The sequence below is a fragment of the Bombina bombina genome, chromosome 1, assembly GCF_027579735.1.
Source record: "Bombina bombina isolate aBomBom1 chromosome 1, aBomBom1.pri, whole genome shotgun sequence".
Taxonomy (NCBI): Eukaryota; Metazoa; Chordata; class Amphibia; order Anura; family Bombinatoridae; genus Bombina; species Bombina bombina.
Window position 1 is genome coordinate 831,543,684 of NC_069499.1, and position 26,312 is coordinate 831,569,995.

The window sequence follows — 26,312 nt, forward strand, 5'->3', positions numbered from 1 at the left end:
TTTCAAATAAAGATACCAAGAAAACTAAGAAAAATGGATTATAGGACTAAATTAGAAAGTTGCTTAAAATTGGAATATTTTTTCTGAGAAGAAATGTCCTATAAAATGTTTGGTACATGCGGTCTAGAGAGATGTTGTGCACAGGCAGGAACCTCTGCAGGGCTTATAAAGTAGTTTCACTTACGGTTTTGTGTTGTTGTTCCTGTAATCTGTACAGATGATTTCAGTGAGTAAACGTAGTTTTGTATTGCTATTCCTCTAAATTTTTAAAACATGTAATTGTAATCTATAGTTTTAAACCAATTTTCTGTCCAGGATAATATCTGTGTACTATCTTTATAGCAATTTTCACAGTGCATTAAACCTGCAGTATTTATGGCATCCAGCAACAGAAAAAACTTGGAGCCATCAACTTTTTTGTTTCCCAGATAATCACACAAGATAATGCTTTTTATTCTGTGTAAAGTTAAAGGGACAGTAAACCTACGAACTGATGTTATATAATAATGCAGAGGTATTATATTTCAAAATGCAATTTTACTGACCGCTGCTCCTGACTCTACTGAGCGTATCTTAATTTGCATAAGTGCATCACAGGCACGCTGTCTAGTCCCAGCCGGCCCAATCACGCCATTAAACTGAATGTAGCTCACTCCCGCTTTGGTAGCGGGCTACATTCAGTTTAATGGCGCAATCGGGCCGGCTGTCTGCAATGCGCTTATGCAAATTAAGACGCGCTCAGTACAGTCAGGAATGGTGGTCAGTAAAATTGCATTTTGAAATATAATATTTCTGCAATCTCTTGTTTTATAAACTTGGTGCTAAGCTAATGTTATATCATTCTGCACTATGTGCAGAATTAAATAACATTAGTTCGTAGGTTTACTGTCCCTTTAAAAAGGGACATAAAACCCCCCAAAAAAACTTTCATGATTCAGATAGAACATACAATTTTAAACCTCTTTTTAATTTACTTCTATTATCAAATTCTTTGTTTTCTTGTTATTCTTTGTTGAAAAGCAGGAAGGTAGGCTCATGAGTGTGCACGTGTCTGCAGCACTATATGGCAGAAGTTTTGCAACGTTATATATTAGCAAGAGTGCTAGATGACAGCACTATTTCCTGTCATGTAGTGCCTCAGGCATGTGCACGCTACCTAGGTATCTCTTCAATAAAGAACATCATGAGAACAAGGCAAATTTGATAATAGAAGTAAATTAGAAACTATTTTGGGGAATTGTATTCTCTATCGGAATAATAAAGGAACTAAACCCAAAATGTTTTTCAAGAAAACATTTTAGGAATTACTACACAGACCATTATACCCACCAGTACTAATATGGTTCTACTTTAGTTAATTTATTTTGTAATAATACACCTGATTATGTATCCATAAATATAAAATTATACATACAAACATACATAAAGAAGTAAATAAATAAATCTAGTGTGTTGCCGTTTCCAGTATTGAGGTTCTGTCATAAACGGATCACATCAATTTACGGCACAAACACTTCTAGAGAAGCAACTCACAAAAAAAACAGAATTTATGCTTACCTGATAAATTACTTTCTCTTGCGGTGTATCCAGTCCACAGATTCATCCTTACTTGTGGGATATTCTCATTCCCTACAGGAAGTGGCAAAGAGAGCACACAGCAGAGCTGTCCATATAGCTCCCCCTCTGGCTCCGCCCCCCAGTCATTCAACCGACGGTTAGAAGAAAAAGGAGAAACCATAGGGTGCAGTGGTGACTGTAGTTTAAACAAGAAATTTTAACCTGACAATTGCCAGGGCGGGCCGTGGACTGGATACACCGCAAGAGAAAGTAATTTATCAGGCAAGCATAAATTCTGTTTTCTCTTGCAAGGTGTATCCAGTCCACGGATTCATCCTTACTTGTGGGATAGCAATACCAAAGCTTTAGGACACGGATGAAGGGAGGGAACAAGACAAGTAACCTAAACGGAAGGCACCACTGCTTGCAAAACCTTTCTCCCAAAAATAGCCTCCGAAGAAGCAAAAGTATCGAATTTGTAAAAATTTGGCAAAAGTATGCAGTGAAGACCAAGTCGCTGCCTTACAAATCTGTTCAACAGAAGCTTCATTCTTGAAAGCCCAAGTGGAAGCCACAGCTCTGGTGGAATGAGCTGTAATTCGTTCAGGAGGCTGCTGCCCAGCAATCTCATAAGCCAATTGGATGATGCTTTTCAACCAGAAGGAAAGAGAGGTAGCAGTCACTTTCTGACCTCTCCTCTTACCGGAATAGACAACAAACAAAGATGATGTTTGTCTGAAATCCTTAGTTGCTTGTAAATAGAATTTCAAAGCACGAACCACATCAAGATTGTGTAAAAGCCATTCATTCTTAGAAACTGGATTAGGACACAGGGAAGGAACAATGATTTCCTGGTTAATGTTCTTATTAGAAACAACTTTAGGAAGATAACCAGGTTTGGTACGCAAAACTACCTTATCTGCATGGAACACCAGATAGGGTGAATTACACTGCAAAGCAGACAATTCTGAAACTCTTCGAGCAGAAGATATAGCTACCAAAAACAAAACTTTCCAAGATAATAACTTAATATCTATGGAATGTAAAGGTTCAAACGGAACCCCTTGAAGAACTGAAAGAACTAAATTTAGACTCCATGGAGGAGCCACAGGTCTATAGACAGGCTTGATTCTGACTAAAGCCTGTGCAAACGCTTGAACATCTGGTACTTCTGCCAGACGCTTGTGTAAAAGGATAGACAGAGCGGATATCTGTCCCTTTAAGGAACTAGCTGACAAACCTTTCTCCAATCCTTCTTGGAGAAAAGACAATATCCTTGGAATCCTAATCTTACTCCACGAGTAACCCTTGGATCCACACCAAAAAAGATATTTCCGCCATATCTTATGGTAAATTTTCCTGGTGACAGGCTTTCTAGCTTGGATCAGAGTATCTATGACTGATTCAGAGAACCCACGCTTGGATAGAATTAAGCGTTCAATGTCCAAGCAGTCAGCTGCAGAGAAACTAGAGTTGGATGCTTGAATGGACCCTGTATTAGAAGATCCTGCCTCGTTGGCAGTGTCCATGGTGGGACAGATGACATGTCCACTAGGTCTGCATACCAAGTCCTGTGTGGCCACGCAGGCGCTATCAGAATTACCGAGGCCTTCTCCTGTTTGATTCTGCCTACCAGCCAAGGGAGAAGGGGAAACGGTGGAAAGACATAAGCTAGACTGAAGGACCAAGGCGCTACTAGAGCATCAATCAATGCCGCCTTGGGGTCCCTGGACCTGGATCCGTAAAGAGGAAGTTTGGTGTTCTGACGGGACGCCATCAGATCCAACTCTGGAATGCCCCATAGCTGGGTCAGCTGAGCAAAAACCTCCGGGTGGAGTTCCCACTCCCCCGGGTGAAAAGTCTGACGACTTAGGAAATCCGCTTCCCAGTTGTCTACTCCTGGGATGTGAATTGCAGATAGATGGCAGGAGTGATCCTCCGCCCACTTGATTATTTTGGTTACTTCCTTCATCGCTAAGGAACTCTTTGTTCCTCCCTGATGATTGATGTATGCTACAGTCGTGATGTTGTCCGACTGAAATCTGATGAATTTGGCCGCCGCTAGCTGAGGCCATGCCTGGAGCATGTTGAATATCGCTCTTAGTTCCAAAATGTTTATAGGGAGAAGAGACTCTTCCCGAGAGCATAGGCCCTGAGCTTTCAGGGAGCCCCAGACCGCGCCCAGCCTAACAGACTGGCGTCGGTCGTTACAATGATCCACTCCGGTCTGCGAAAGCACATTCCCTGAGACAGGTGATCCTGAGACAACCACCAGAAAAGAGAATCTCTGGTTTTCTGGTCCAGTTGGATTTGAGGAGACAAATCTGCATAATCCCCATTCCACTGTTTGAGCATGCACAATTGCAGTGGCCTGAGATGAATTTGAGCAAAAGGGACTACGTCCATTGCTGCTACCATTAATCCGATTACCTCCATGCACTGAGGTACAGATGGCCGAGGAATGGAATGAAGAGCTCGGCAAGTATTTAAAAGCTTTAACCTTCTGACCTCCGTCAGAAATATTTTCATTTCTACCGAGTCTATTAATGTTCCCAGGAAGGGAACCCTTGTGAGCGGGGACAGAGAACTTTTTTCGGTGTTCACCTTCCTCCCGTGAGACCTTAGAAAGGCCAGAACAATCTCCGTTTGAGCCTTGGCTCTGGGAAAAGACGACGCCATTAAGATGTTGTCCAGATAAGGTGCTACTGCAATGCCCCGTGGTCTTAGTACCGCTAGAAGGGACCCTAGCACTTTTGTGAAAATTCTGGGAGCGGTGGCCAACCCGAAGGGAAGGGCCACAAACTGGTAATGCTTGTCCAGAAAGGCGAACCTTAGGAACTGATGGTGATCTTTGTGGATAGGAATATGAAGGTACGCATCCTTTAGATCCACGGTAGTCATATATTGACCTTCCTGGATCATTGTTAAGATTGTCCGAATGGTCTCCATTTTGAATGATGGAACTCTGAGGAATTTGTTTAGAATTTTTAGATCCAGGATTGGCCTGAAAGTTCCTCCCTTTTTGGGAACCACAAACAGGTTTGAGTAAAAACCCAGTCCTTGTTCTGTAATTGGAACTGGATATATCACTCCCATCTTGAGTAGATCTTCTACACAGCGTAAGAACGCCTCTTTCTTTGTCTGGTCTGTAGACAGACGAGAAATGTGGAACCTTCACCTTGGAGGAGAGTCCTTGAATTCTAGAAGATATCCCTGAGCAACGATCTCTAATGCCCAGGGATCGGGAACATCTCTTGCCCAAGCCGGAGCAAAGAGAGAGAGTCTGCCCCCTACCAGATCCGGTCCCGGATCGAGGGCTACCCCTTCATGTTGTCTTAATAGCAGCCGCAGGCTTTTTGGCCTGTTTACCCTTGTTCCAGCCCTGCAAAGGTTTCCAGGTTGCCTTGGGCTGTGAAGCGTTACCCTCTTGCTTTGCGGTTGCAGAGGTTGAAGCAGGACCGCTCCTGAAGTTGCGAAAGGAACGAAAATTAGCCTTGTTTTTAGCCTTAAAAGGCCTATCTTGCGGGAGGGCATGGCCCTTTCCCCCAGTGATATCTGAAATAATCTCTCAACTCGGGCCCGAAAAGGGTCTTTCCCTTGAAAGGAATATTTAGTAATTTTGTTTTGGATGACACGTCGGCCGACCATTACTTGAGCCAAAGCGCTCTGCGCGCCATGATGGCAAAACAAGAATTTTTCGCCGCTAACTTAGCTAATTGCAAAGCGCCATCTGTGATAAAAGAATTAGCCAGTTTTAGAGCATTAATTCTATCCATGACTTCGTCATATGAAGTCTCCCTCTGGAGCGACTCCTCCAGCGACTCAAACCAAAAAGCCGCTGCAGTAGTTATAGGAATAATGCAGGCAATAGGTTGGAGAAGGAAACCTTGTTGAACAAATATTTTCTTTAGTAAACCTAATTTTTTATCCATAGGATCTTTGAAAGCACAACTGTCTTCTATTGGTATGGTTGTGCGCTTGGCTAGTGTTGAAACTGCTCCCTCTACCTTAGAGACCGTCTGCCACGCGTCCCGCCTGGGATCAGTTATGGGGAACATTTTCTTAAAGATAGGGGGGGAACAAAAGGTACACCTGGTCTCTCCCACTCCCTAGCAACAATATCCGCCACCCTCTTAGGGATCGGAAACACATTAGTGTATACAGGGACTTCTAGATATTTGTCCATTTTACACAATTTCTCTGGGACCACCATAGGGTCACAATCATCCAGAGTTGATAAGACCTCCCTAAGCAGTACGCGGAGGTATTCCAATTTAAATGCTAGTGAATCTGATTCCTCCCGCTGAGAAACTTTTCCTGAGTCAGAAATTTCTCCCTCAGACATTACATCCCTCGCCCCTACTTCAGAGTGTTGTGAGGGTACATCAGATAAACCTCCCAAAGCTTCCGACTGCTCCTCATCTGTTCTCAAAACAGAGCTATCGCGCTTTTTAGGAAAAACTGGCGGTTTGGATAGAAAGGCCGCAAGGGAATTATCCATGACTGCCGCCAGTTGTTGCAATGTAATAGGTGCCAATGCACTAGAGGTACTAGGTATCGCTTGAGCGGGCGTAACTGGTGATGACACATGGGGAGAGGAAGGCAGACTATCCTCATTACCTTCAGTCAAAGAATCATCTAGGGCTATATTTTTAAGTGACACAATATGATCTTTAAAGTGTATAGACACATTAGTGCACTTGGGACACATTTTGAGTGGGGGTTTCCACTATGGCTTCTGAACACATAGAGCAAGGCTTTTCCTTAGTGTCAGACATGTTTAACAGATTAGTATTATACACAAGCAGGCTTGGAAAACACTTTATCAAGTAAAAAATAAAATTTGCAATAAATGGTACTGTGCCTTTAAGAAATAAAAGCGCACACAATTTTACAAAACTGTGAAAAATGAACCAAATCTCTTGAAATCTTTACAGTATGTGCCTAATGCTTCGATATGATTGCACAGCAAGTTGCAGCCTGATTAACCCTTTAATGCCCAAACCGGAGCCGTCTAAAGCAAACAACCGGTTAATAAACTACAGCACCTTGCCACAGCAGCCTGCTGTGGCCCTACCTTCCCTTAAGGATTGGATTTGAGAAAATCAAGCCTCCTGAAGTCCTCAAGCAGTCTCTGGACCCATGTGAAGCAGCATGCAAGGAAATCTGTCAGAATAAACTGCGCAACTGAGGCGCGAAATTAGGCCCCTCCCACTCCACAGCTGTGGGGCCTTCAGAACACAATTTAGGTGACTAAAAATAATACCATGTGGAATAAAACCCCAAATAAACACACCAAAAGTGCTTTAAAAGTGTCAATAAAGAGTATTTTGTTAAATAAAATAATCGATTGCCCTGCAAAAGTGATAACCAGTCTATTGAGCCCTCTTAAATAAGCCTCTAGTTCTATACTAAGTCTCAGAACATGGCTTACCCTTCCCACATGGGGAATCTTGTCAGTCTTCTAGCATTATCTTGTCTTGACTAGAAAAAAAGATGACTAACATACCTCAAAGCAGTTAAGCCTGCAAACTGTTCCCCCCAACTGAAGTTTTCTGGTACTCCTCAGTCCTGTGTGGGAACAGCAATGGATTTTAGTTACAACATGCTAAAATCATTTTCCTCTCAGCAGAATTCTTCATCACATTTCTGCCAGAGAGTAAATAGCACAAACCGGTACTATTTAAAAATAACAAACTTTTGATTGAAGATATAAAACTACAAATCTAACACCACATTCACTTTACCCTCCCCGTGGAGATGCCCTGTTAGAGCGGCAAAGAGAATGACTGGGGGGCGGAGCCAGAGGGGGAGCTATATGGACAGCTCTGCTGTGTGCTCTCTTTGCCACTTCCTGTAGGGAATGAGAATATCCCACAAGGATGAATCCGTGGACTGGATACACCTTGCAAGAGAAATAAAGTAATCAGCTCCCATAGGGAACCCTGAATGGGCAAAGGCATGAAAGGAAGAAATACATATTCAGGTGATGGTATGTTTAATTAAATAAGCAGATTATTAAACGTTAAGAAAATCAGTAGATCCTCCAGAGAAAGAGCAAGTAGATCCCCTAGAGAAAGGATAGTTAAGAAAAAAATAAATAAATAAATAAATAAGACACCAGCAGTAATACTAAGCAGAGTTACCAACAATGTAAGGCTTCCAGACTTCCTACCTTCACAGTTTGCATGCTTCATTCGGTCTTGCACAGTATTTTGAATGGATCTCCTGGGAGGTCTGATGCGAGAGGTTGAGGCCCTGAGATGTTCACTAGTTGATGAAGGTGATTGGCACCGAGGTGAACTGAGAGGAGATGGGGAATATCGGTGTGTGCTACGGAAGGAGAGCGAGCAGTCACAGTCATCCTCATCTTCCAAACTGTATGTATCAAACTCCTGATCACTGAAGGTGCCTCTCCGTAATGAATGTAATGAAGCACTGGAGCTGCGCCGTGACACAGAAGCAGAACTTGAGGCGTAGTCCTGTCTAAGACCTGGAAAATGTAAATATAACTTGCATAAAAAAAACAAAGCATGCAATTCAAGCCAGATTAATTTAAATTATACTCCACAGTGCTAGATTTTAATAGTGAAAACTACAGAAGAAACATGGTTGTCTAGGACTTCTGAACTACTGTCTCTAGAGCAATACTCCTTCATGAGACAATTTGCATAAACTTCATAAATTAATGTGGCCCTTAAGGTTTCCAAAATATTAATGTGGCCCTCATGTGTTAAGAAGTTGGCCCGCACATCTTTTCATAAAGGCAAATAAACATAGGTCTTACTTTTTAACCTTGCATTGCTATATAGCTTGAGTTTTCAATTTTTAATAAAGTATCTTAGGCTTACAAATTTCCTCAAAACTCAGGCTATAAACAGGACAAAAAGAAGCACCCTTCAGCCTAGATATAGCATTAAAACATTTTATTAACCACACCAATAAATAGTTCCTCAAATATGAAATACATATGAAACAGCACTCAAGTATCTTACTCAAATGCCCAAGGTTCTTCCACATAAACCTAGAAAGAGCTAAAGCTCCATGAGAATTCAGAATCTGAGGAAGTATAGGAATATTTGAAAAATGCTTCCCATGTCCATTTTAAACACAGATGACCTGATGCCAAGTGCGCTTCTCTTGCCTTTGCATGTCATTTATTTTGCTGTGCCTATCCCTATTATGCATTGACGCAGGCAAGAGTAGCGCACTGGCATCAGGCAAGAGTAGCGCACTGGCATCAGGCAAGAGTAGCACACTGGCATCAGGTACTGTGCTGTGTCTATCCCTATTATGCATTGACGCAGGCAAGAGTAGCGCACTGGCATCAGGCAAGAGTAGCGCACTGGCATCAGGCAAGAGTAGCGCACTGGCATCAGGCAAGAGTAGCGCACTGGCATCAGGCAAGAGTAGCACACTGGCATCAGGCAAGAGTAGCACACTGGCATCAGGTACTGTGCTGTGTCTATCCCTATTATGCATTGACGCAGGCAAGAGTAGCGCACTGGCATCAGGTACTGTACTGGAAGAAAAACTGATGGGGCATTGTGTAGCTCATCAGCATATGTATAACCGAAATGCTCTGATCCAGTGGAAACACTTGTTTTCTGTAGAGAGAAATTTGCAGGTACCCTGAACAAGGATATTTTTTGCCACTATACTCACAATGACAGGATGCTTTTTACACCATCAGTACTCAACATTACTCATTTGGAGACTGGTTTGTATATCATATACCAAGTCTGATTTTTTTTAAAATCTGTTTATAAGAATTCAAAAATGTTCTGTAAATGAACAACTGTAGCAATGAATGTTAAGAAAGTTATTCTACAAATGGTCAGGTAAGAAAATATGGTAAATCTGCAATTAAGACACACTATTCTGTGGTATTTAAAACTTGTCAAGAAGAAAGCCTCATAGCTTGGGGTCATTGTTTTCTGTGTTTATTATCCACCCCACAATACAATACTAAAGATTTTGCAGTACTCTCTATATGTACACTTATGTGTTTGAATTAGAAAAAAAGAGAGGATAGGAGATAAAGATAGAATAAAAAAAAAACTCATGTTAAAGCCCTTGCACAGAGCCTCCTAATCCTCACAACATGCAAGTCTGCTGTCCCTTTAACCTTACTTTTAAACATGTAATAAAAACAAACTTTGGCAATAAATCTAATGTGAAAGCTAATTTCCGTGTTTTGTTTATAAGAAATTAAAACAAATATAAAAAAAAACAAAAAAAAACAAATAAAAATAAAAAAGTAAGAAAAAACCCCATATAAGAACTAATTTAAAATATTTTTTAAATGTTTGTAGCTCCTTCTAAAGTTTAAATAATTAAAACACTTATTCTGCAAGAAGGGCAAATAGGAGTCAGTACACACCTGCCATCATTTAAAATGCCTCTGATTAACCCCAAATAAAGTTCAGCTGTTCTAGTAGGTCTTTCCGGACATTGTCTTAGTCGCAACCTACAGCAAAAGCAATGGTTCGCAGAGAGCTTCCAAAGCATCAGAGGGATCTCATTGTTAAAAGGTATCAGTCAGGAGAATGGTACAAAATAATTTCCAAGGCATTAGATATACCATGGAACACAGTGAAGACAGTCATCATCAAGTGGAGAAAATATGGCGCAACAGTGACATTACCAAGAACTGGACGTCCCTCCAAAATTGATGAAAAGACGAGATGAAAAGACGAGAAGAAAACTGGTCTGGGAGGCTGCCAAGAGGCCTACAGCACCATTAAAGAAGCTGCAGGAATATCTGGCAAGTACTGGCTGTGTGGTGCATGTGACAACAATCGCCCGTATTCTTCATATGTCTGGGCTATGGGGTATAGTGGCAAGACGGAAGCCTTTGCTTACGAAAAAAAACATCCAAGCACAGCTACATTTTGCAAAAACACGTCTGAAGTCTCCCAAAAGCATGTCGCAAAAGGTGTTCTGGTTTGATGAAACCAAGATTAAACTTTTTGGCCATAATTCCAAAAGATATGTTCGGCGCAAAAAAACACTGCATATAACCAAAAGAACACCATACCCACAGTGAAGCATTTTGGTGGCAGCATCATGCTTTGGGTCTGTTTTTCTTCAGCTGGAACTGGGGCCTTAGTCAAGGTAGAGGGAATTATGAACAGTTCCAAATAACAGACAATCTTGGCACAAATATCTGTCATCCAATATTGAAACAGTTTACACAGATATGTCAAGGTAAACACTTCAATAGTGACACCCCCCCCCATTCTGATTGGAGAATGGATAATGACATCACACAAATAGGCGGGACTATAAGGGGATAAAATGCCCGCCACAACGGATATTCTGTAAAACCCTTTGAGAAAGTCGATTCCGTCAGCGAAACATGTCAGGAGAGGTCTGGAGTACAATGGGCTCCTACTTGTTCTCTTTTTAAATTTTGTTGCAGGAAAATAGCCTAAAAATAAATTATTTGACTTTGCCAGCGGATTAATATACCTAGTATAATGCAATCTAGAGCATCTTAATTATAGCAGCTGCCAAACCAAATCGGATCTCAGCTACTTACGTTGGCTGTTTGTCTATAGAAAAAAAAAGAAACTGAATAGCCTGAGGAAACAGCCCCTGAGAGGCTGAGAAACGCGTTGCTTTGTTTCTAAATAAAGATATCTGTTTTTATGATACACTTGCTGCTGTATGGATTATTTTCAGGCCGGTTCGTGGATTGTTCAGGCCGGTTCGTGGATTGTTGGTGAGGATTCTTTTGCCAAGAGAGTGGTTTACTGGGCGACTGAGAAGTCTCAGCTTGCTGTTACTGCACCTGGAGGTGCAGTACTTTCTGTAAGTGTGACCTTATATTACTCTTACACTTGATTGGACTGTACTAGGTTATGGTAGCCCTTTTCTTTTTGTAACCTTTTACAGACACCTTTGATGTATTGCTGACCAAGTCTGTATATATGTGCCGTGTGTACCATTCTCAGTGAGCTGGACCACTACAAAGTTCCAGTCTGCTCCATTAGCACCATTGGGTGCGCTACATTTGTGAGTACCCATTCTTCTATATTTTATTATCCACTTGTCTGATGGTACTAGGCCATGTTGGCGCCTCTGTCTTTTTTTTTCTTCAGAATAACTCTTCACAGGGAATGACCATCCTTCATCAGAGAGCAGCCACAACATTGGACTTTTAAGATTTTATTACTGTATTTTATTTTATCTTATTATCCTATTTTCGTCTGGTTATTTCTGGCAAATATTTGTTTAGGGATTTATAGTTGTGTTTTTTTTATTATATTTCTATTTGTACATCTTTTAGTACTTAATATTCACATACCCTTTTAGTAGTATACATTTAGGAAGCACCCCCTATGGGTTGGATGCCTAGTTGCATTTATCCCTAATTTTTATTTTCTGGTTTGTCTATAGAACCGCTTTAGGATACTTGGTCACCATAGTAGTACCGGAATATACTTAATGAAATATATGTAGCGAGATTTCACTTATAATGACTAGGATTACCATATATAATTAAAATTGAGCGTTGTCGCTATTAAGATTTTTGCTAAAGGATATTGGTCAGAAGATTTTTGCCTAAGTACATCTGTTAGGATATTATCAAATATTGATAACGCTGCTACCTAGACATTTGTTTGTGATACAGATAACAACTTTAGACTTCTAGTTAATAACATAACAATATAAGCTTGTTATCTTAGTAGCTGATGTTACGATATTGCTACAAAAATATAACTATTATGCAGCAGAACTATACAAGTTTCTTAGACACTTGACATCAATCTTTTTTGAGCCAATAATTTATATTTACAAATCCTGGTACTAATATAGCAGGTCAACGGCTACAAAATTAAGCTGCCAAATATTATTTGTTAGCCAAATCGCTTCAAGAACCATTGTTACTATAGCAACATTAAAAGATACTCATTAAATAAATGTAACCTGATCCTACCTTGAATGATAAGGATTACTTTATTAAATGAGCGTTAACGCCAATTAAATTCGTGCTAAGATATATTTATCAGGATATCATCCAAGATTAATAACGCTGCTTTCTAGACATTGGTTTGAGAATCAGAAGTTCTAGATAACTAATTATCCAACTACAATTTTAGTCTAATGATACTAGAAGGATCAATTTGTTACAGCAGATTTATATAAGGTCTGCATATACCTAATTTTGATTCCTCTTATGAGTGAATACACATTTCCTATCTAGGCATCAATACAGCAGGCAATTGCATACATAAATACGACCCTTTTTAGTTGCAGAATACCATTCATTAGTATAATGACTTGATGATTTAATTTTACCTCAGGAATCTATTCTGCAACTTTTAAGTACATGGAACACCATAATGTTCCATAATCACTAATAGGGATGCACCGAAATTTCGCCCCAGTTTCGGACGAAAATGGCATTTTTGTTATTTAGTTTTTCGTTTTTTTTTTGCCTTTCATTTTCGGTAAAATTATTGTGTAGCATATTTCAAATTTGATGCCAGCCTAGAGCTGCTGTTTGAGTTCATTACTTGACTTACTGTTTTCCACATAATAATAGTTTTCCAGGACTATACTATATTTTGATAATTGGTAACAAAACAAAAACGGTTAAATCTGATTCTGTTACACAGAACTAAATAAAGAATAATACTAGCGATGCACCAAAATGTGGGCCGCCGAAAATGTGCAATTCCAATTTCGGCCCAAAGAGGACCAAAATGGCTAAAAATGTACAGCCCTCCCCTGTTCTATTGAGTTACATGTCTATCCTTAGCAAAAGGTGAGCAGCACAGCACTGGCATGGTACACAGAGCACACACATAAGTATCATGACATGATGATATTTGAAACCAGTAGAAACCCTTTTAGTTTTTTATTTTTAGAAGGAAACCAAAGTTCTGAATAGTGAATACAGTAATCAAAGGAGGATAAGTAACATGTTTACAAACACTTGATATTATCAGACACAGCCCTAAGCACCCACAGTGAATATCTATAAGCCTTATATACAGTGCTCATACATCAGCCTCTTGTGCATAGACATTCTATTCGCCTGAGGCAAATGTGCGTGCACACTATATATGCATAAGTCCCAAGCTCGCACACAGTTGGTACAAATTAGCACCCACCAGACAGTGTATACAAAAAAAGCACAGTAACTTTCTATAACCACCTTGCACGTAAGGTTGTAGCTAAGTCCGGTCGTCCTGGTTATAGGTGACAGGCAGACTCCATTTGGGGCTTCGGACATCTCTGATGAAGTGCATTTGCGAATGCTCGAAACGCGTCAGATTATGAGTGTACCTGGCTTACCTATACCTGTATCCAAATAAATTGATGGATATACTCTAAAGACCCAGCGAGCTTTCTTTTTCCTCATCTTGTACCCAAAAACACGTCCACCTCGTATTGTTGTCTGGATATAACCACGCTCTCTCTCATAGAGCTCCAGTTTCCCTGCAGATCACGCTCTACGGTACAAGTGACCACGTCCATTTGTTAGAGCTTTCCCGCCTACAAGCTCTCTCAACTACACACACACTGTAGTTAAAAAAGAAAAAAACTATTTCGGTTTCGTTTCGGTTTTCGGCCAGGGGCATCCTGAATTTTCGGTATCGGTCCAGAATTTTCATTTCGGTGCATCCCTAATCACTAACATTTATCTACAGGACAGAAAGCTGTAGTATATTGAATCTTGTCAAAAGACCCCAATCCACATAAATATCTGTTAATATGGAGAATATTTACTACATGACTATGGATAAAAACACATCCTAGGTCTTTTCAAAACAAACTTTATTTTCCAATGATATACTTTGCTCTAGTGGAGATATAGTTCCATGCATGATTAAAATACAAAGTGGATTGTATTCAATGCAGACATTATTGTGTCCTATCTTTTTTAGGCTAATGTTATTTCCTGAGATTTTAAATGTATTGTCCATCCATTATTTTATTAAATGCCCTTAATAAAATGTTAAGTTTTAATATTTCAATCCCTCGAATACCCGCCAATTGTATCTCTTTCATTCTAGTTTGTTTTGAGAGCTGTTGAGTGCTATTAAATGTACAACAATTGGTAACCCTGTGTCACCATTCTCTACAAATTAGTTGCCAGTACATAGCACCTACTGCATGTTATAATAATAAGGTAGAAGGATACGCATCTCTTCTTAACCCTTGAATTTTGCATTAGATCCCTCCTGATCATTTAGTAGTGCCATTGGGCCCTTGTTTTCCTACAATATTGGCACAAAACCTTCAGGCTTCTGCTAGAAAGCTGAACACGAAGAGGAACTTCATCTTTCAGCATGACAACGCCCCAAAGCATACATCCAAATCAACAAAGGAATGGCTTCACCAGAAGATTAAAGTTTTGGAATGGCCCAGCCAGAGCCCAGACCCGAATCCAATCAAAAATCTGAGGGGGTGATCTTAAGTGGGATGTGCACAAGAGATGCCCTCACAATCTGACAAATTTGGAGTATTTTTGCAAAGAAGAGTGGGCAAATCTTGCCAAGTCAAGATGTGCCATGCTGAAAAACTTATACCCAAAAACACTGAGTGCTGTAATAAAATCCAAGGGTGCTTCAACAAAATATTAGTTTAAGGGTGTGCACACTTATGCAACCATTTCATTTTAGTTTTTTATTTCTACTTCCCTCCACCTAAAATATTTTAGTTTGTTTTGCAATTGAGTTGTACAGTTTATAGGTCACATTAAAAGGTGAAAAAAAGAAATGATTTATCTTTGTCTCATTTTTTTTACATCACAGAAACCTGACATTGTGACGTGCGGTGAAGTCAGAGGCTGGTGAGGCACTGGCAATTATACACCCGAAAAACACACATGCATATTATTTTATATTTATATACAGTGTTATACACATATGCGCGCACACACACACTCTCTCACACACACTCTCACTTTATGCAAATACTCAAGTGACAGGACTTCCTCACAACACAGTATAAAGCAGAGACTATACAGCATGGATCAGTTTACAGTGCATCCATATATAGCTATTGCACAGTGAAACTGCAAGTCTGTAATTAACACTTGTGTACAATATGAACAGAACAACTATAAGCCTTGTATTAAGACATGCAACACACAGTGAAAGTAATATTCCCAATATACACGGAATGATTATAAAGCAGTACATTTCAAAACAGGAAGTTGAAGAGTCTCAGACTGAGAATATCATACAGGACTTAGGTTCAAAAACCTAAAAAGCTATTTTTTTTTCCTATAAATTCTCTTAATACATTTTTTTTTGTGAAACAATGTGTAAGGATGTATACTTGCTATTTACTACACCATTTTCATTTCATAACGTTGCATTACATTGAAAGAAGTCTGTATAGTACCACACACAATTAAAACACTAATAACTAAAGTCAGGTGGGTTGTAAAAATTACATCAAGGGTATTCCAAAAGAAAAAAAGTGGTTTATGCACCAAATATGTGCTTAGCTTACAAAGAAAATCACATTTTACTTTGCAAAAAAATCAACACTGCCACAATATATTGTATAAAATGCAGCTGCACCCAATTATTATGTAATTTATTGTCATTATAGGGAACCTCGCGAGTTATGTTATCAGTACTGTAAAGTCATACAATACACAGCGGTCAGCTCATCATGCACAATATAATACAGGTAATATCACATTAGTTATTCCATTGGTCTAGTTTTTTACTCACACGAAGACATGATAGACAAAAGCCCAGCCCCTGGGTCTCTCTAACACATTGTAAAGATAGTTTTGCAGTTTTCTATACTTGACATTCCTCCAGCAACTCTGACTGCTGTTATAAGACAGTGGCTTCCCAAGCATTTTCATGCGGGCTCCGTGTTTCCCTCTCCTGCTCTCCTGTAAGCCCCCTCCTGCCCTCGGCAGTGGGGTGACATAAAAGCTGGTGCAATGTGCTTCAGAGTTGTTCAGTCAGCCCTGCTAAATGTCGTTAGGGATTGAATACCAACGAGTACTGGTTAGCTAGTAGCTACAATAGTTAAGTTTAACATGTCTGCCACTGTGCCACCTGACAAGAATAAGAGATATTGGATTGAGTCAGACATAAGGTGCTGCTGTCATCTGTTACAGACTGCTAATTTATGTAGCCGGATTATAAATAACGTTATTTATTGTCAAGTTGTTAGTGGCATGCAATATCACACACATCCTCTTGTTAGGCAAAAGGGATGTAGATGACAGCAGCACCTTATGTCTGACTCCAATCCAATACCTCTTATTGCTGTCATGTGGCCAGTGCCGGCCTTAGGTCTTCTGGCACCATGTGCGGGCTACTTCTGTGTCGCCCCTCCACGTTCACCTAAACAAAAGCTACCAATCAAAAGCTAGCTCCCAGTAATGCATTACTTCTCATGAGCCTACATAAGTATGTTTTGCAGCAAAGGATACAAAATAAAAAAAATATTTACTATTAATAATAAATTAAATAAATAATAAATACTAATTAATGCCTGGGATAAGCACAAGGCTATCCTACATACTAATAATGCCTGTGACAAGCACAAGGCTATCCTACATACTAATTACAGGGGGGGGGTGCTGAGGCTGATTGGCATTACAAGGGGGACCCTGGGGCTTACAGGGGGGGTGCTGAGGCTGATGGGGGTTACATTAGAGGGGGTGTTTAGGCTGATTGGGGTTACAGGGGGGGGGCTGAGTTTGATGGTGGTTACCCTAATCGGCCTCAGCACCCCCCTGTAACCACCATCAGTCCTTGCCCCCCCTGTAACCACCATCAGCCCCAGGGCCCCCCTGTAACCACCATCAGCCCCAGGGCCCCCCCTGTAACCACCATCAGCCCCAGGGCCCCCCCTGTAACCACCATCAGCCCCAGGGCCCCCCCTGTAACCACCATCAGCCCCAGGGCCCCCCCTGTAACCACCATCAGCCCCAGGGCCCCCCCTGTAACCACCATCAGCCCCAGGGCCCCCCCTGTAACCACCATCAGCCCCAGCACCCCCACCCTGTGTAAACCCCATTAGCCCCATGGTCCCCCTTGTAACCCCAATCAGCCTCAGCACCCCTTCTGTAACCCCCATCAGCCTCAGCACCCTCTGTAACCCCAATTAGCCTCAGCACCCTCTGCAACCCTAATCAGCCTCAGCACCCCTGTAAATCCAATCAGCCTCAGCACCCCCACCCTATAATCCCCATAAGCCCCAGAGTCCCCCTTGTAACCCCAATCAGCCTCAGTGCCCCCTCTGTAAACCCCATCAGCCCCAGGGCTCAACCTGCACCTGTTGCCTACTGTCGGCAGATAGTTCAGCTTCTCCCTAGCGCCTTGTCTCCACAGTGTTAGAGTACTTACTCTAACACTGTGTACTTACCGCACACTTGATCGTTCGCCCCCCGCCGCCGTAGCCCCGCCCCCCTTGGTAGTAGTAGTAGTAATTATTATTATTATTATTATAATATATATATATATATACACACATACATACACACACACACTGTATATGAAGAAAATTTACCAGCTGTGGCGGGGAATTAGTTTAAAGGGACGAGTATCAGAGGAGTAAAAAATACTGTAACTGCTCTGGTGCCTGGGGTATTGTAATCTTATGTATGAAGAAATTAAAGAAAAACAAAGAAAATACCCTTAATCCAGAACTAACTCGTAAGCCTCAAATAGAATCCAACTCTAGGGAAAGGGTGGAACAGTGGGAAATATAAGACAGCAGTCAATGAATATTGGCAACTATTTTTTTTTTTATTTTTTTTTTATTTAACTATTTAAGTAAATTGCCCATAATATAGATGGTTGGTAAAGTTAAATCAACAACATATATTTACAAAGTAAGACACCAAAAAGTAAAAATTTAAACTGAACTGTAACTCTGTTGCAACAAAGTGGCCAAAAGTAGAAAAAATGCGTGAAGCAAAAAACTTGATTTCTTTGCATGCATTCAGAGTTAATACTTGTAAGATCAGCAGTCGTTGTAAAGCTTATGTAGGTAAACAGTTAATTGTTAGTCAAGCAGGTTAAAGCGACTGACATTCATTGAAAGCTGAAGCATATAACATTCAAGTTAGTGTTGTTAACAAGTTCTTGCTCCACAGTGTTAACAGAAGGTACAGTTATTAATGGTTCGTTGGTACATCCCCTTACAATCACAAAGAACAGTAAGCAACCACCAGATTACAGGAATAATCTTCCCAGCTCGCCCATCCATTTACCACTTCGGATTTCCCGAGTTTGTATACCGCTTCTTCCGTAACAGAGGTAATTGACATTGACTTACTCAGCTTAATCGGACAGACTAGCGGTACCTCATCTGTGGGTGGGGGCTGAATCCATTCGGTGGGTTAACCTTCAAGCTTGTAGTAAAGCAGCATGAAATTCAAAGCAGAATCGATATCCAGGGGGAAGACAACAGCCAACTTGAACCAAACAAAACGCCACGCTCATTTTGTTTGGTTCAAGTTGGCTGTTGTCTTCCCCCTGGATATCGATTCTGAAGGACTTTTCTGCCGAAAGCTGCTTGCAAAGAAGCTAAAACATCAAAGTGGTAACAAAAAACGAAAAAGTTATGAAGAGAAGATCATGTTGGATTTTTGCAAATCTGCTCCAAAGATGCATTATTTTTGAAAACCTAGGAAGCTGCAACAGATCTTGTAGAATGAGCTGTGATACGCTTAGAAGGTGACTTTCCCACCACCAAGTAAGCCTTGTGAATAACCTGTTTGGGACTTGTAAAGGATAAAAGGCTACTACTGTAGCTTTGGCCTCTTGGCTCAGAGTAATGAAAAAACAAGCTGGAAAATTGTCTCAATTCCTTAGTGGCTTGAAGATAGAACTTCAATGAAATGACTTCAAGATTTGTAAAAGTGGTTCCTTAGAATTACTCGAATCTGTACACAAAGGAACAACAATTTCCTGATTGATATTTTCAGAAGAAACTACCTTAGGAAGTAAGTCATGTTTTGTACGAAGCACAGCCTTATCTTTGTGAATACATAAAATGGAGAATCACAGGACAAAGCTGACAATTCAGAAACTCTCCAAGCTTAGGAGATTGCTAACAAGAAAAGCACTTTCCTAAATAAAAAAAGAGTTTGGTATTAATGGAATGCATTGGTTAAAAAGGAGGATCTTGCAAAACAAGAAAGGACTAGATTTAAATTCCAGGGCAAGGAATAGGTCCCACAACTGGCTTACTTCTTATTAGCACCTGGACAAAAAAAAGTCTTATCAGGAAGCTTACGTAACTTTCTGTGAAAAAGGACATCTAGATAAAGCAGACAAACCCTTGTGAATGCTATCTTGTAAAAATTGAAGAATTCTAGAAATTCTAAAAAGCAAAGAAAATCCTCTGGAACAGCACCATTCAAAATATGCACTCCAAATATTGTCTTTTTGTGTCACATCTTTCCTTACCTGAATCAAGTGTTTATGACTGACTTAGAGAATGTTTCACAACTAGGCGTTCAACCTCCACGCCGTTAAACTTCGAGATCCTGATGGAAAAGGAGGCCCTTGAGACAACAGATATTGTCTTAGAGGAAGAAGTTATTGAGGAGATAACATCTGCCCTAGATATGCATACCATATTCTGCGGGGCCAGGCTGGAGCAATCAAGATTACTGAAGCCGACTCCTGTTTTACAGGGAAGGGGCATGTACTAGGATATCATCAAGATATGGGGTAATTGAGATCCCCTGAGCTCTGATTACTGCCAACAATGCTCCTAGGCACCTTTGTGAAGACGTGAGGGGCTGTATACAAACAAATTGGTAGTGTTTGTCTAATAATGCAAACCTTAGGAATTGATGGTGGTCCTTATGGATAGGGATGTGCAGGTAAGCATCCTTTAGGTATATAGTAGATATGAACTGACCCTGTTGGATTAATGGTAGAATAGTTTCCATCTTGAAAGTGGGAACGCTGACAAACTTGTTTATAGTTTTCAAATCTAAAATGGGTTTGAAAGTCACTTTCTTCTTTGGGACAATGAACGGATTGGAGCAAAACACTTGACCTAGATTGAAGTAAATCCTGAACACATTGCAGAAAGGTGAATCCCACCAGAGGGCTCCTGCCACTGCCACACAGCTGGTAGACACTGCTGGTTTAAGCAGAAGACCTGTCTGAAGGAAGGAAGAGCTTTCTCAGGATAGACTCCCATTGAATCCCTGAAAAAGGTGCTATCCTCCATGGGATGGTAGTGCCTTTGGCAAGCGTGGAAATGGCACCATCAACCTTAGGTATGATTTCCCATAGTTTCACATTCTGCTCTAGAACCATGTACATGCTCTTAAACCTGGAAGGAAGGAAGGAAGGAAGGAAGGAAGGAAGGAAGGAGAAGCAAACTGAATATGAGGTGCTTTTTAGTCTTTGGCTACATAATCAGAAACTACATCTGGAACCTGAAATACCTCTGAAAACTCATGAGTATTTAAAACATTTAACTGGTTTACAGGATTATTTTCAGCAGTTTTTTCTTCAGAAATACCCAGAGTTCTCAGTACCTTGAGCAATAAGCTGCAAATTTGTTCCACCTTAAATATGAAAGCATTGTCAAATTCAGGGACAGGGTCCTGTTTACCCGAAGACACTTTCCCATTTTAACTGAATGATTTTGAGTCATCAAGAGTCAGAGCTCTGAAGCAGGGCAGGGATTCGAAGTTGAGGGAATGGAGTTTGCATGTTCAAATCAAGAAAAGTGAGGTACATCCTCAGATTTGCATTTACTTAACCAATCCAGCGACAGAAACACACAGATTGAAAGGATTCTGGAACAGAAAACACTGACAAGTGCTCCCAAGGTCTTTTCCTCCCCAACTGCAGCCCCGGAGTGAGGAGGAAAAGAATGCGAAGATGAGGGGGTGGGACTACTGCCCGGAACAGTGCCAGTGCCTCAGAAAAGAACAGTAAAAAAAAAACAAAAAACGCCTAAAAGATTTTACAAAAAAAACCCAACATAACTTCTCCCTGAGGTAACCTGAGCGTCTGAGCTCTGGACAATTAGGGATTTTCTTAAAGGGCCATACACCCCATTTTTAAGAGGTGCTGAAAAAGGGGTCCTATGGCTGCCAAAGGGTCCAAGAGAGGATAGAGTGGGAAGGTATTTAAGCTCTTGTGGGGTTCCCAGGCATCCTAGTGGTGGGAAATATAACACACATTATGGAACCATATGGACTATCATCATTTTACCAAAGCATTCCAAATAATGTGGCAGCAAATGTGAAGTCAAACAGGTTTATTCAGCACAGAAGACACATGCGACATTTGCATGATTAAGGGAAGGAGTTCCCGAAACGTCGCATGTGTCTTCTGTGCTGAATAAACCTGTTTGACTTCACATTTGCTGCCACATTATTTGGAATGCTTTGGTATTGATAGTTGGGTGTGGTGGTATCCCTACGTGGCGTGCAGTGACCTGGGTGCTGGATGGTACTTTATGTTTTTGCACTATCATTTTACAAAAGAAAATTGCATGTTCTTTCTGAATCATGAAAGTTTAATTTTGACTATTATTCTGTTAATGCCATTACTCCCATGCAAATCTATGTACACAGAATCAACCCATACTAAGTTTCAAGAAGCCCACTGAATAGAAGATTGTTTAGAGTGGAAAATATCTGCACAAGGACTTAATTGTGAGGAGGGAGGGGGTAATCATTAAAAATTAAATGTTATTTTAGTTACATAAAACAATAAATAAGGTAATCATTTTTCTCCTTCCAATAAAGTACAGCTAAAAGCAAATATGAATGATTAACCTATTAAACTGGATATAGTTAACCTCTAAATAATTTCAATGATTTATCTATGCATATGTAACGATATATAACCATATGAAAACCATGATTTAAATCTATTTAAATTGGTCTTACCAACTAGTGATTTAAATTTTATAGAGAGAGATAAAGAGATAAAGAGAAAGAGACACACCTATAAATTTCATATTTTTATATATAATAAACATCTTATAGAGATGGCAAAAAGTTTGTGCCTCCTATATTTTTTATGTGCTGGTTCCAAAAGTTTGAACACATTTTGGAAGCCTGTCTTATAATGTATTATAGGGAAGGGCATATGCAAAGGGAAAAAGAAAAAGGATAAATATTAACATGTGACGGAAACTGGGATGTAAAACTGAATACCCCTAATGATAGCACCTAACAAAAGATGGTGATCAACCTTGGTGCATAGCCATCTGCAACACCAGCTTAGCAACACCAGTTTAGCAGATTGCAGCATTCTTTAGCAGCCAAAAGTATAAACAGGCCAGTGTGTTCAGGTACCTTAGGTTTCATACCCTCTCTGCTTCACAAGACCTATTTCCAATGCTTCATAATTGTGGGTAGTCCTTTATCCAAATACTTTATGGCAGCATACGTTTTATGGCTGTGTATAACCCTCTCTCCAAAGCTTCACGGCTACTCGCACCCATCTCTGAAACTTCTAACTAAACTATGGAGACAATTTAAAGGGCATAGGTCACACACAGTATCTGGATGAAGTGCAACCTATGTGGCAAGCCCTGTTTTAGAATATACATTAATAAGTTTTAGAAAAATGAGCCTTACTTTCTTCTTGAAGACGAGCCATGACTTGAACATCCGTCAAATCCTGTAGTTTGTATCCCATAGATATAGAATCATCTGAGGTACTCAGTTCACTGTCTACGGAAGATTGGGAGCTGAGAGCAGAATGGATACTCAAATAACCTTGAAGAAATAAAAATGTAACTACATTAAAATTAGAATTTCTGATACTACACATTAATGTACTAACATCACATACATAGAAACAGAGTTTGAAGGCAGATATGAACTATAGGTCCAACAAGCCTGCCCAATATTTCAGAAAATGTATGGATTGTTTTTTTTTTTTTTTTTAAAATGATGAGATATACCTTTAACCTAAGGATTAAAATAATATCATGTGTTCACATTAAACTGATTTTAGTAACATAAAACATTTATGAACATTTTAAATTGCTTCTTCAGTAGATTAATTTCAGAGCTAAATAAAAGATGTATACATACGCAACGCATATCATAACTTTTGATTAATGGGTGATATGACTAGCTAAATCAAAAAGATAGAAGAAAGCACAAAAAGGCACAACATTTCCATTACAAATTAAGACTAAGAATAAATAAGTCCAAGTGTTAAACAAAAGTAAACTCATGTTAAAACTGTACATGTCCTCATGATTGTAACCATATGGTGCAGGAAGTGCAATAATTCCTAGCTATCAATTGTTTGCTGGTTAACAGGGACAATATTGACAGGAAAAAAAATTGGTTTATTCAGTACAGGAACTACCATTTTTCTGTATGTGAAGGAGAGACAAGCCCAATGCAATATAGCACTGCATGTTATGAGATTGTTGTTACACTTTCACTTTGTGCTTTGTATTTCAGATTACTTTACACTTCCAATTGAGTCCTTTCAGTATTATTGTTTTTAAGCTTTGCACACTCTCTATATATTAGAATGCATTTAGATTCAGCAGTGATTTTACAAATTCTGATTATATTTTGAAAGTTTCTGTGTTTCCTTAAAAGGATCATGAAAGGCAGTATAAATGTCCACAAAACAATGCTTATCCCATATAGTTAGTTTGTGAATGATTTTAAATAACCTACCTTATTATGCAAAGTTTTATATTGAGTACATTTTTAATCCGTTTATGTTGTCAAGAACAGCCCTCTTTTTGTGCTTGCCTCCTTATTTTGAATGCATCCAATAAAGCAATTACTAATGAGCAATATAAATATTAATATTAGTATTGCACGCACTCGTACGCATTTCAACCCAGCAGTTGTACAGAAGCGCATTTGATGTAAATAGGTCGCCGATTAGCAAACATCTAGACTGCGCACACGCCAAGGAATGTGAGAAAGTAACGCTGACGCCGGCAACTACATTTACAGGGACGTCTGAAAATTAACATTGCACATGCACACAGGATGCACGCTGACGATATTGGATGCCGGTCATAGGAGTGCATAATTAGAAAGAAAAGAAAAAAAAAAAAAAAAGCGCTTGGAAATTGACAATTTATATTAATAAATGCAAGAAAATGGCAATATATAGGCAAATGATTTGCTTACTTTTTTGTATAAAGGTAAAACTTTCCAAGAATTAAAAAATAAAAAAAGTACCTTTCATGTTCCTTTAACAAATTAGGATCATACATAGGATCATATATTTCTGTGTAGCTTTTACCAATTACATTGCACTTTGTCAGTTTTTGTTTACAATGGAGCAAATGCCGTTTCAGAAAGTGGGAGGGACAGGGCTCTTCCCTGGGCTGAACAGGGTAAGTCTGAAGCTCTCACAATTCTTGTTAAATGATGTAAGCATTTTAAACAAGCAGGCCTCACTGATTTATCTTGACAGCTGTATGCAGGTGAAGTTTGTTCAAAATTGACAATACACATTTTAATTAACAGAAAAGTAATATATACTAAAATATAGACAAAAGTAAATACATTTTAGTGAAAACATTTCAGTTTAAATTTATAATTAATTCAAACTGAGCCTTTATAAATATCCCCAGGTGTTCTCCAGTTACCTTCTCTCTCTTATGTGAAATTTTGCATCCCAGAGAGCTTCATTACTTTCTATGGAAGGCATTTCATCTCTCTGGGACTTCCAGATATTTCTCTACTTCCCATATAGAAATGCGGAGAACCCCCCTTGGAGAAGTATAGCAAAATATGCCATTAAAGACTTTCACTAGGCATCTCGCAGTGCTGGAAGATAATTTTTTAGATCATCTCACCTGAGTGAAGAGCTTTCAATCATCAGGCCCAGAGAAAGAGAGATATAGAGACACACTTTTTTTTAATATTATCCCCTATAAAATGCTTGTCAAACTTGGTTCCCCAAGGGGAAAACAAAACACTATCTATACTATAATTGCGTTTGTAACGCATCAGTCGCCAGTTGCGCACACATCCTCAAAAGGAATGTTGGCTGCGCAAGGCTGCCAAAAGAATCCACCTGGACAAAAACACTAACACGCAACCGCCCGCATGAAATAACGAAAAAACACGTAACCGCCAGCAAGAAATTAAAAAACACACACACACAAAAAAAACGAACCGCCCGCACAAAGTATTAAGAAAGAAAAAAAACTACCCGCCCAATGTATTAAAAAAATAAACCTAACCGCCCACACAAAGTATTAAGAAGAAAAAAAAAAAAAAAAAAAAAAAAAAAAAATTATATATATATATATATATATATATATATATATATATATATATATATATATATATATATATATATATATATATATATATATATATATATATATATATATATATATATATCCGCCCGCACGAATAAAGAAAAAATAAACCTAACTGCCCGCACAAAGTATTACCAAAAAAACGAACTAACCCTCAAACCGCCAAAACCCCAAATAAATTTTAATATTAACCCTTAAGCTGACAAACCCTAAAATACTGACTAATTATACTATTTACCCCTAAACCCCCACATCGCAATAAACCCAATTAACCTATTAACCACTAAACCGCCAACCCCCCCACAACGCAAATAACTAATTACTAAGCCCCTAACCCAACACCCCCCCTAAATTAACCCCAATTACTACTAAATTACAATTAAAATAAAAAATCCTAACATTAAATTACAAAAAATAAATCTAACATTACAGAAAAAAACAAAATTATCAAAAATTAAAAAATGAAACCTAATTCCTATGAAAATAAAAAAGCCCCCCCAAATAAA

At 39.4% G+C, this 26,312-nt stretch overlaps 1 protein-coding gene across 1 annotated transcript in view; it reads right to left on the minus strand.

The window, feature by feature from the left end:
* The window catches only part of LOC128646032 (SLAIN motif-containing protein-like), a 131,697-nt gene that overhangs the window by 44,567 nt on the left and 60,818 nt on the right, over positions 1-26,312 (minus strand). The window contains exons 5-6 of the mRNA XM_053699438.1: positions 23,126-23,266; positions 7,733-8,050 (exon numbers count right to left, since the gene is read on the minus strand). Of these exons, the coding sequence (XP_053555413.1) occupies positions 7,733-8,050; positions 23,126-23,266 (459 nt within the window). The remainder of the gene's footprint in view (positions 1-7,732; positions 8,051-23,125; positions 23,267-26,312) is intronic.